This window comes from Asparagus officinalis, chromosome 3 (assembly GCF_001876935.1).
Source record: "Asparagus officinalis chromosome 3, Aspof.V1, whole genome shotgun sequence".
Classification (NCBI taxonomy): domain Eukaryota; kingdom Viridiplantae; phylum Streptophyta; class Magnoliopsida; order Asparagales; family Asparagaceae; genus Asparagus; species Asparagus officinalis.
In genome coordinates, this window is record NC_033796.1 from 106424303 (window position 1) to 106436791 (window position 12489).

The window sequence follows — 12489 nt, forward strand, 5'->3', positions numbered from 1 at the left end:
CTGAACATCGAATTTAGTTCATATATATATATTATAATATATATAATTATTATTATATATATATATATATATATATAATATATATATATATAGTTATTATATATATGCAGAAAAATATGGCGTATGCTTTGGTAACCGAAGCAACAAAAAAAGTTGTGCTTGGTTAGTGGAGGGATGTTCCAAATCCCCCTTCCCACTCATTCCAAAATATGGGAAACAAAATTTCCACATGGTAATGAGTGGGATTGAAAAGGATGGTGGGACCCACAATCCACTACCAGCAACAAAATTTGTGCTTTTGTAAACCAAGCATAATATATGCTCAACCTCCCCCTCTCTCTCATTTTGTCATTTCAAAAGAATTTTTCCCAAGACCCTCACTCCCTTCCCTCTCCTCTGGCCGACCAAAACCCACAGCCCCATTTCCTCTTTTGGTTTCAAAAATTCATAACTTAATTATCTCTCAAGCTATCCCACTCTCAAGTGATAGAAATAGAACAAGAATGAGAGAAGAAATACGCCAGAAAAGCTATTTAGAGGATTTTGGAGGAAGAAGTGGAGCAAAACGTCAAACCTAGGTATATTATCTCAAATTCTCCTCTTAATGTAGTTAGTGGGGATTTAAATCTGAATTATAGGGTTTTATTTTGGTTTTTGGTCTTGCATGTGAGGATTTGTGGTTGCATGTTACATGTAAGCAAAGATTGGCTTTTGCGTGTCAATAGGTAGAGATAAAAATATAATCTTTGTATCTATGAACATGTTAAATATGATAATTCCTAGTTTTCAGGCCTCATATAATCAAATAATGGTTGTCTTGCTCAGAATTAGTGTAAACACGGGTTGCATGTCGATTTTGTAACATAATTCTCGTGTAGAAAATTCATGCAGGACATCCTGCTAGTGTTTTGATCATAACTTCCACTAGGAATGTCCTTTTTGGGTTAAGTTTTCTATTTTCAAATCTTTACTCATGCAGCTTTTGTTTAAACTTGGTTTGGTCAATTTCGAATATCATTTGCTATCTCGAATTCCTAAAAGTGGATGCATGTGCTTGAAACAGACTGCTTGAGGTACACTGCTGAGAGCATAACTCTCCATGCATATCTTGCATGTATTAAATTCTTGTTAATCTGAAAACTATACTCATGTGAATTTCTTTTGAAATTGGTTTGGTTCATTTTCAATATCGTTTGCTATCTCTAATTCATGATCAATTGTGCATAACTCTCCATGCATATCTTGCATGTATTAAATTCTTGTTAATCTGAAAACTATACTCATGTGAATAGCATAACTCTCCATGCATATCTTGCATGTATTAAATTCTTGTTAATCTGAAAACTATACTCATGTGAATTTCTTTTGAAATTGGTTTGGTTCATTTTCAATATCGTTTGCTATCTCTAATTCATGATCAATTGTGCATAACTCTCCATGCATATCTTGCATGTATTAAATTCTTGTTAATCTGAAAACTATACTCATGTGAATTTCTTTTGAAATTGGTTTGGTTCATTTCCAATATCGTTTGCTATCTCTAAATCATGATCAATTGTGCTTTATGTGCATTGAAACTAGTGTTGTATTATAGTCTCTCTAGTTGAAGTTATAAAGGTTAGGCCTTGTTTAGCTAGAAGAATTAAGGTGTGGAAGTTGCGTTTTAGAAGTGGAGTAAGATAGAATCTAATGTCTTATTAAGAGTTATGTTGATTCCGAAAGGTAATATTGTAATTAAGGATCTATGATCTATCTTAAGTAGGATGGTATTAGCATAAATATTCTCAAAGAAATGTCTATATTATTCGTGAAATCTTACATCCCAATTCTTGATGTTTTGCTGTGCATTTATGCGTGCTGATAACAGAGGTTGTTGTCATTTTGCTACATTTACATGTACTGGTGGAATCTTATTTTCCAGCAGTAGTTTCTTATGTCCTTTTGGATCTTGCTGTATGTACGTGTAATTGTAGCAGAGCACGTTGTTATCTTGCTGCAGTTACGTGTATCAAGAGCAGAGTAAAAGCATAATTTTCCCTAAACATTTATATGGTTGTGCTTGTTGTCTTTAACTTAATCATACTAATTGGTAAGGTTTTATCTATGCTGAAAAATGTTGTATGGTTTCTTCGTAGCTTTTGAAAAATCTTCCCGTCTCATGATAACTTGAGCAACTTAGATATGTTCTTTGTCTGTTGATGCACCATTTTATGCTTGTAATTACTAATAACTTTCAATCTGTAAAATGTTAAGTTTTACATTAAAAGAGTTTTTTTCTACTAAAATATCCTTGCAAATGACATTAGCAGACTATTATAACTAGATATTAACAAAAAGTTTTCATCCAAATTTTCTTTTACTGTGGTAAGCTACAACATTTTTTCTTGGACAAGCTCAATGTACACAAGTACAAAAGCTTTTTTGTCAAATGTGTTTAGGCTTTTGGTAAATTATGTATTGAATTTTCACTTTATGGAAATTGTCTTCATTCATATAAATGTGAACGGAGAATCATCTGGTACACCTTGCACTAAAATTTTTAAGAAGTGACTTGAAGATATATAGCTATGCGTGTTGGAGTGTAAGTTTGCAGTAGTAAATATATGGACTTTGTTAATATTTGTTGAATCTTTTTTTTGGGGGATTAATTCTTTTGTACTTTCATCTTCTTAGACGTATGCCTGGGGGACGGAGGCTATGGGAATCCAAAGATGATCGTGCTTGGGTACATGATAGGTTTGAAGAGATGAAGTTGAACGATGATCGGTATGATCAGGTGGGTTAATAACCTAGCCCTTCTCTTACTGCTGCTTCATGCTATCTGCTTATGTATGTAGGTGTGTATGTATGTGTACTTAGTATTTACATCTGTATGTATATTGGTTTCCTTTAACTGATCTTGGTTAACAAAATTATTGGTCATTTATTTAAGTTGTAGCTTTTACACAAATTGAATACTCTGCTAGTATGTTCAGGGAAGGCGAAACTCCAGAGGAGGCCGTTTCAGGGGCCGTGGTGGGGGAAGACCCCGGGTTGCTGGACGTGCTTATGTTAAAGGCAACAGCAGGCCTCGAGGTTACTATGATGATGTTAACAACCAAAACCGTGATGGTAACAGCCAAATCCGTGATGGTAACAACCAAAACCGTCCTCAGAAGTCTGTGAGAGGAAGGGGACCAAGACGTTATGAACCTATCTTTAGGAACAATGAAGTCTCTGCATCTCATAACAAGCAAAACAAGCAGTAAGTAATAGTTTTCTGTGACCCTGAATTAGATATTGCCTCTCTTTTTTGTCGGATGTCGAAAATATGACTATTGTTATTTACGTTATTTCTGCAGGCCTGCAAAAACTCGAGATTCAACATTGAATATTGGTACAGGGAAACCATCCTCACAGACTCCAAATGTTCAATCCGATCCGGCTATCCCAAGGAAGAATGCATTTGCCTCAAGTTTGAACTCTGCTTCTCCCCCATTTTATCCCTCCGGCTCATCCAAGCAAGACTTATCTGTGACTCAGAAAAGGGATGCCCATGTTGGAAATACGAATAAGATTGTAGCATCTTCTTTGCACATGGGAAATAATTTCCTGTCATCACAATCTGGTTCGACATTCAGAGCAAAAGCTACGGAAGATTCTTTTAGTCATGACAGGAAATACATAGATGATTCTCTTCGCTCTGTTGCTGGGAAGGCTCTGGCCAATGCTCAGGTGCAGTCTTCAGGATCTCCTTTAACTTCTGCAAATATGACCCAAACTTCTCAATCCAGAGCCCAAGGCAGAAATTCAAACACTACTGGACAGCCAAATTATCAGCCAACCAATTTAGTTAGCCAAGTCCCAAGAGCTCCTCAACAACTTCAGGCCCCACTTGGGCAGCAAAGACCACAGACCCAGTATCAACCTGCCCTACGTGTTTCTACTCAACAGGTGGTTCAGCGACGACCTTCCAGTGGAAATCAAGTTTCATCTCCTCCTCATGCTCCGACGACAAATGCATCTGGACTTGGAGAGACAGATTCACCTTTGGACTCAAATAATTCTAAGACTCAACTTATTGCAAGAGGGAAAACTGGCAGCCAAGGAGCTGGTCGAGGTTCTTTTCTGTACAATGGAGCTCAAATTATTGGAGCATCAGGGGCTATGGGTCTAAGCCAGAATGACCAGAACTTTCCTGGAACTCTGTTGCCAGGTTCATTGTTTAATACCCATCATATTTAAAATCATATGAAGTAACCGAAATCCTAATTCATTGATCTTGTCAATGGACATTTGGTAGTCTGACAATGCTTTTAATTGTTTGCTAGTTTTCTCTAAATTCTGTAAAGCCCCTTGAAATTTGTGAGGGATCCCTGAACTTTATAAATTAGAGAAAACCCCTAACCTTTCAGAATTATACCAAACACCTGAACTATTGAAACTTGTCAGTCAACATTAACGAGAATGGTAAAATGTCTAAACTATCCTATCCTATCCTGAAAAGCTCTCATGAAATTGGAGAATACATAAGGCAAGATTGTCCAGAATACATGACAGCTTAAACTAATTTCCGTCGGTCATGGTAGTTTTGTGAAACTAATTCAGGAGGTTTTCCTCTTATTTATTAATTTTAGCAGTATATTGGTAAAACGCGACAAAGTTAAGGGGTTTCGTATTTACCCTTTCTTTTTCATTGGGAGATTTTGTTTCTTCCTTTTAGAAAAAATACTAGCTCGAAATTATCATTGATGCAAACGATTGTAAGACTTTATCAAGATTGCCAAGGGAATTTGTTCTCAATTCAATTTGTTTTGCCTTGTTCTGTTTTGAAGACGGTCCATTTATCTGAAAGACACTCCCTTGTCTGCTTTCCTTAATTCCTCTATAATTCTTACATCAGAAACTTCATAGTGTAGTTATAGCTTCTTTTCTAACAATGACTTTCACCTTTTTCTTTTTCAGTCATGCAATTTGGGGGTCAACATCATGGTGGGATTCCTGCTCTTGGCATGGCATTTCCAGGATATGTGGCCCAACCACAGCAAGGTCTTGGAAGTTCTGAAATGACGTGGTATGTAAGATTGATGATGTCTCTTCATGCCATCTAATAGTATACTAGTGGTTTATTTCCATTTTCTACGTGGTATTCATTTCAGCAAGCTCCTAGGCTGAACATAAATGTTTTATTCAATTGGATCAAAAATGAGTACATCCTTATTACATTTTTCTAGAAGCTGTTATTCTGTTGTGTGGATAAAATGATTCATGCATTGTGGCTTATTTGGGTGCTCTTTTTGTCAGTCTTAAGTATTCTTCAGTCAGTGTCTCAAATCTGATTATGTTGTTTAGAAGGATAGCATATATCCAGATTCATAGTTTCTATTCTTTTGATGCACCAAGCCTGCGGCTGCAAGCTATCTACATCTGTTCCGGAGCAATTCTGTTTTGTAGTTTGTCAAAGATTATAATTAGTTGTTTTGCTCGTTAATAATCTAAATAAATTTTCCATGTACTGTTTTGTCTCCTTTGCATATAAGTGAAGCCTGAACATGCGTTTTGTCTTGTGTAGGGTCCCTGTATTGGCTGGTGCTGCGGGAGCATTAGGTGCATCTTACCCTTACATTGCTCTTGATGGAAGTTACTACCCCCAGCCATCAGGACAGGCATCTTCTGCAGCTGGTTCTAGGTGAGTGGTAGTCTCATGATGTCACACCCATTGCATCTGCATTCGTTTAATTTTCTAGCTGGTTTGTGATTCTCTAATTCTTTTTCTGTTGGTATATTGTTAAATGATGAAGATTCTGACAATTGTTGCACATTCTAGTCTTATACTTTGAGATCATTTCTCGATTCTCTTATGTACAGTGTACTCCTTGGCAGATTTTAAGCAGTAGGATGAGTTTTTTGGCATTCTTATTGTTTGCACAGAGTTCGGCTACTGCATATAAATTACCATTTTATTGTTGAGTGGGACTCATTTCTTGCAGGAAACCACAGAAACACTATTTAGTAACTTAAGTATATCTACCAGAGTTCATAGAATACTGGGTTTGATAATGGGAAAAGACCCATGTGAATCAGGCAAGTATTGAAAATTATTATAAAAAGTACTGATCTATAGGTATTCATTTTAATGAAAAAGAGCGGATTATATGTTTGATTTGGTCCAATCTTGTTGGCAGTTGTCAAAATTAAAGAATTTTACAAGTTAACACAGATTAGAAAGAAACCTGGCATGCATCTATCTATCTATCTATTCTATATATATATATATATATATATATTATATATATATATATATATATTATATATTATATATATATATTATATAGTAGTTTATATATATAAGTTGGGTACAGATTATATCTTAAGCTTGTGCAAGTTCTATTATATATTATTTCAGCAACATAATATGTTTGCGAGACAGCGGCACAATTATTTAGACGTCTTTGCCTAGCCTTTTACTCATCCTGAATTTTTTAGGTTGAACTTACTCTTTCAAACTTTCTTATGTACTAGGCGGTTGGCTATAAAGCCGTGTTTTTTGTTAATTTTGACATGGCGTCATGAGATCCCTCCCTCCCTTTTCTCTCTTTAGAAGTTGGGGGGGGGCGGGTGCGGGGCCTGCGTTGGTCATCAATGTCAATCTTGATGGGCTGAAATGAATTTGAACCTCACATATAGCAAAATTTTGCATGTCTAGCCCGATGCAACCTTCAAATTATAGCAAGGTTCCCCAGCCTCAATTAAGGGATAATTTTGCATGAAATTTTATGAGTTTTTTTTGTTGTTGTTAGATTCCTCATGAATCCGAGTTTGGTCGGGCATGAACTTCCTTTTTATTGAGCCAGGCGAGGTGGGAAAGTACTGCAGTTCCTGCCTGCCTCTAACAGAAATTCTGATATTTCTAGAACATTTTTTACTGGTTCTGACAGCACAATGAAGGAAAAAGATTCCTGTAGCTGACACTATTGAGTATTTTGCTTCTAAGAGAAACTTCCCTTTGCTGCATTACCTTTAAATGGAATTTGTAGACACTACTCGTGAATTTCTTGCAGAAGGTTGTCCCTGGATGCAAAGTTAATTTTTTTGTTGTCTGAAGAATGTTTTTAATGACATTGCCGTGTGTAACTAATTCTTTGATTTGCTTTACTCCTATACAACAGCACATGATTGTTTTGACTTGTACATGGAATTGTAATTTACACCCCTTTTCTGTATGTTGTTTTCCCAACAGAGAAACTAGTGCACCCAAGCCAGCTGATACATTGAAACCTCCAGAAAGACTTGGTACAGTATCTTTTCTTATCTGTTATTTTGATCTGAGTTGATAGCTCAGTTCGCACTTTCTCTTTCATATATATATGTCCTCAAGTGTTGCTTTTGTCCTGATCTAAAATTTCTGCCTCTTTTTTGCAGAGATAGTAAATGATGAATTTGGGCAACGTCAGAATAAGCCTCGTAGGTAAGTCATTTTTCTCTGATATCTCACATGCATTCTTTTGTTTAGCTTTCTTGTCAGTTTTTTATGTAGTTGTTTGCTAGTTAAATAATGTTTTGCACCTTTATTTGTATCAGATATTCGGAGATGAACTTTGGACAGTGAAGTGCATATGGAGGATGAGTGTATTTTAATAAGTAGCTTAAGGTTAGTTCTTTGATTTTTCCCATTTCATGTCTTGACGGAGCTAGAATTTTCTTCCATCACTAAGCTGTGTATATCTGTTCATTCCTACAGGCTCGTTCCTGTGCCCTCAGTGATCTTTGGCTTTTGATCTGGAGCACTTTGGGCTGCTCAGTACCCCAAGATATTTTAGGTACATGCCTCCTCTCTGACTCTCTGATGTTCTTCTTGTACTTTGCCCCACCAGCACCAACACACCCTCCCCTTCCCCAACTAGCACACACATAGTTCTTAGTTACGTATCTTTTAACATACTAGAACTTTTTCTGCCCCTAATCTGTGAAGATCATTACGTGTTTATTTATTACACAAAATCCGCCAATATTTTTGGGTGTTCCCCAGAACCCTCCACTCTCCAGTACTTTGTTTTCTGCACTAAACGCCAAAAGCTTCTCCCACATAATCCCCAAAGTGATGAAAATAACCCTCAGGCCCAAAAAAAAAAATCCTTTTTCATTGTTTTTTAACGAAAAATAAATTCTACCCTACATGTAGTGGCAACAAAATTTAAGAGACTGAAGGTTTGTTTCTGACAAACAAATTTTTTGAAAGGAATGATAAGGGTTTTTTTTGGCCTGGGGGGCATTTTTGGTGTTATCTGGGAAAAGTGTTTGTTTTTAGTAGGAAAAACAAAGTGTTGGGGCCTGTAACAGGAAACACCCCATATTATTGGGGATTTTTTTGGCTGAAATTTACCCATTATTTAATGAACATGGGCAATTTTCTTGTAGGTTTCTTGATTTTAGTTCTACGCTAGTGTTATTAGATTAGGTTTATACTTATTATGATGACTGGTAGTTTGATTGATATATGAAAAATATGAGTATCCTTGGTACCAAAGGAAAAACTGGTCTTTGGATGTGGTCACTTATCATCTACACACTTGAAGGTGCCCGCTTGAAAATGGTCTCTACTTGATAAATATGCCTTCTCATACCTCAACTCCAAATTTGAGGGATCTTGATCTAACTTAAGTGCCTCAGATATTTCCATCACATTGTTATGATTGCTATGACTTTCATCTTCACACTTCAAGGTGCCCGCTTGAAAATGGTCTCTACTATCTTTAAAATGAAGTAACGATTAATGTTTCTTTTCTGCAGCTTCGTTAATTAGGTTTCTTATTAATTGTTATTGGAATTTTCTTCGCAGATATGTAAGGCCTGCTCATGCTGCGGTCCAAGTGAAAAAGACCATACCATGGCTGGGCGGGTGGTATTTTGTAGTTTGAACTGTGGTGGGCTTTCTTTCTTTCTAAATTGGGTTAATTGCAGAAAGACCCATTTGCCGTATCGCTGTTTTGAACTCACCATCACTCCCAAGTTTTGTTGTTGCAGATAGACCCCGCTGAGTGAATTTTTTTGTTAATTTCATTTCCCTAAGGAGGTCTATCTGTCAAAAGGCTCTTTTCTCTTCCTTTAGGGGTAAACGAATTTTTAAAAAAAATCACACAACTAGAGGTGCAGTTATTTCAAAACAGCGACGCTATTGGGAGTCTATCTGCAATTTAAGTCATGAAGTTTTCCCTTTACTGATTGGCAATTTATGTTGAGAACCATATTGTTCTTTCGACGATTTAATGGAATTATCTGTTTTCTTTTCATGCCAGGTTTTCTTTTTGTAAGCTGTGGTGGAAGCTTGAGATAATTGTGTATGCAAGCTGTGGTTTGAGAAAGATTGAGATATGAAGGCTGAAAAATAATTTTTAGTTGGTGGGGTTTTCTGTTTTATTTTTTCTTTTTATCCTTGCCCGTTCCTATTTGTGGTTTGGCTGTAGTGACATTTTGTGGGAATGAATCTGTTTTTTTTCTTTTTTTTTTTTTTTGAAGTCTGCCGTATGTTTTCGCTTCATTGATTACTGGGTTGGGTTTAGAATCCTTTAGAATCTTGAGTAACGCTTTTATAAACTCAAATGGATTGAGAGCTCTTTCTCCATCAATTTTTTTGTCCATTAATTTTACTTTGAGATTCGTGCTATCATATGTGATACGTATCAATGTACAGATCTCAAAGATAGTGACAATGTGAGAATCTAATAGTAAAATTAAGGGATATAGAAGTTGGTGGACAAGAACTCGTATCATCATAAGTTTATTCTAATGTTACTTGAGAATCTCTTTGTCAAACAGTATGTTGGGGTGTTGCTTGTTATCATTCTGTCTCGTGTGCCTCTCTTCATGGTTATTATTAATTAACCTTTTCTTTGTAATACGCTTGTGGTTTCATAGTTTTTCCCTAATTTTTTTTTTGCCGGTTCGTTGCATATGATTATGCTTTGAGATGTGATATTATGCGAAAATATTGATGCTGGATTGAGCTGCATCTAACTTGAGAATCATACATTTCTTTAGAATCGTGCATTCAGTCTGTAGGGTTTCAGCGTGAAGTCTATATTAACTGGCTATTAAGATTGCCATTGTTAAACTTCTCCAATTCTACATTTTCCTGAAGCTTAAATCTAAGTAAATAAGTATAGAACTAAGGAAAAATTGTGTCAATGCCTCAAAAATAAACTTTTTCATGTGCCATAGCTGCCCGTATTAGTTTTAAGGACAAATTTTTGTTTTAGATCTCTTTAGAAACTTATTTGTAAAAAAACGACTTATTTTAAATATATTTGTCAAATTCGACCTAGTTTTAGCTAACTGGCTAAAACTGAGTTGAATTTGGCGAAAAAAATATCAAAAACTTCACGGGATTTTAAATCCCCTAAAGTTTAAGCCTCACATTAGTAACTTGATTAGGGAAGCCAAAGCTTCACGGGACTTAAATCCCGTGAAGCTTATAATTTCACGGGATTTCAAGTCCCGTGAAGCTTCAGGCTAAATTCCAGAGAGCATCGTTCTCTGGAATTTAGGCTGTAACTCCACGGGACTTCCAGTCTCGTGGAGTTGGGGTACGGCCTATATAAGGCTCACGTGATTTTTTATCGCGTTTACCTGACAACAGCCCTCTCTCTCTCTCTCTCTCTCTCTCTCTCTCTCTCTCCCCCTCCCTCCCTCCCTCTCTCTCTTCTCCTTCACTACCAAACCAAACCCTAGACCTTTTCTACCGCCGCTGCCGCTGTCTTCGCTACCGTCGTCCATACTGCCGTCGTGTTAGCCAACCGGCGATCATTGATCCCGCCGTCGTCACTGTCGGAGTTCACCAGAAATTAGGGCATCGAAAAATTTTAGGTAAAACATTTAAAAATTTTCTCCTAATTTTTTAGATATTCTCACTATTTCATGCTAATAACTTGTTTAAATTTAGATTTTGAAATAAATTTTGAAATATTTGTGAATTTTGTGAAGAAAATTAAAGAAATTTGTGTATGAAGTTAGAGGGGAAATTATCAAAAATGGCAAAAGTTAGTGTATTATAAATGTTTGACATTTGGTTCAAATTATGGATGTCCAAAATCGATATTAGATGATTTAATGGTAAATAATATTTTTTGTGTTTTTCGTGTAATATTGATATTGGATTTTTTTACTCTTCAGAGGTACCGATAAACGATCGAATCGTAATTCTTTGTTCATATGATGGAAAGATTAACTATCTCGAGAATAATATGCCCGTACATGAAGGAGGTGTAACGAAGCCATTGTTTATATCAAAATCGTGTACTTTCGATAATTTGTTAATGACTTACACAAACTTACATTAACCAATCCACATGAGTATCACCTCAACGTTATTTGCAATTATCCTGTTAAGGCAAACAGAACAAGGGGCATTCAAATCTCAAGTGACTACGATATGGGTCTTATTGGAATATTGCATGACGAGAAGCGTTCGGTGGAGTTATTTATTGAAAAGCATCACAAAATTTTGGGCAAATCGGTGAATCACGACGAAGTATACTCCCGCATGTTTGAGGACCTTGAAGTTGACTCCACGGGCTTTTTATTTTCGCAACAAGATATAGGATGGACACAGTCACAATACTTGAGCGGTCCTTCGCTTGTGGGCACTCCAAATACCTTCGATGATAGCGCTCACCATCAAGATATAATGCCTTCATGCCCCTCCAATCTACTACAAAGGAAGTTGTACTACATGTGGTAACTTCTTCCGACTTCATGCAACCTTGAATAACTACTCATTACTTATCTTTCATTTTCCCGCTCAAGTTCATACCCTAACTTGATCGTCGGAGGAATAACCAGAGAACCCAACTCCGGCCTCTCACGAGCTTTCATGTGCAGGAGAGAAGATCAGGCTTGAGAACCGGACTTCTGAAGAAGCTTGAGGACCCTAACTCTACACTAATCCATAACTAAACCCCCCTATTTGATAACTGACATCAACAACATACACTATATATACTAGTTTCAGATAAGAATCAATCGATATACTATATGATTTACTGAAGTAATCATTCACTAGCTTAATCAAGATCTAATAAGTAATATTTATTGTTATAACGCTTTACCTACCTTGGGTAATAATTAATCATGTGTAGTAGGATTCTTGATTACACTTTACAGTGTAAGAGTCAAGGGGGGTTGGTTCATGATAATTGATCCGTCTGTGATGAAATGAAAAGCTCTACGTACGTGATGAATTCAAGTAGGGGGATTGGTTCATGACATCTTATACTTTAAAACAAACACTTCAGATTGGGAATCCCTTGATTCTTTTGCTTCTAAGTTCTAACCAACAATGTATTTACAATATAATCAGTTCGCAGACGCAGTTGGATGTTAGATAAATATTAGTCTTTCCAGAAGCTACTGGTCGAACTCTTTTGACTAATATTGTAAGGTCCTAGCGATAGGAAGTCTAGAGAGTATTGAGTTTGTTATGAGGAGTGTTTAAGTCTATAAGGACCCATAAGA

At 36.3% G+C, this 12489-nt stretch overlaps 1 protein-coding gene across 1 annotated transcript in view; it reads left to right on the plus strand.

Moving 5' to 3' along the window:
- The window catches only part of LOC109835665 (tau-tubulin kinase 1-like), a 14154-nt gene extending 4663 nt beyond the window's left edge, over nt 1–9491 (plus strand). Inside the window, 11 exon segments of the mRNA XM_020403646.1 lie at nt 2674–2776; nt 2976–3244; nt 3342–4195; nt 4945–5053; nt 5552–5668; nt 7220–7272; nt 7402–7447; nt 7561–7630; nt 7721–7799; nt 8819–8903; nt 9276–9491. Of these exon segments, the coding sequence (XP_020259235.1) occupies nt 2674–2776; nt 2976–3244; nt 3342–4195; nt 4945–5053; nt 5552–5668; nt 7220–7272; nt 7402–7447; nt 7561–7588 (1579 nt within the window). The 3' untranslated portion in view covers nt 7589–7630; nt 7721–7799; nt 8819–8903; nt 9276–9491.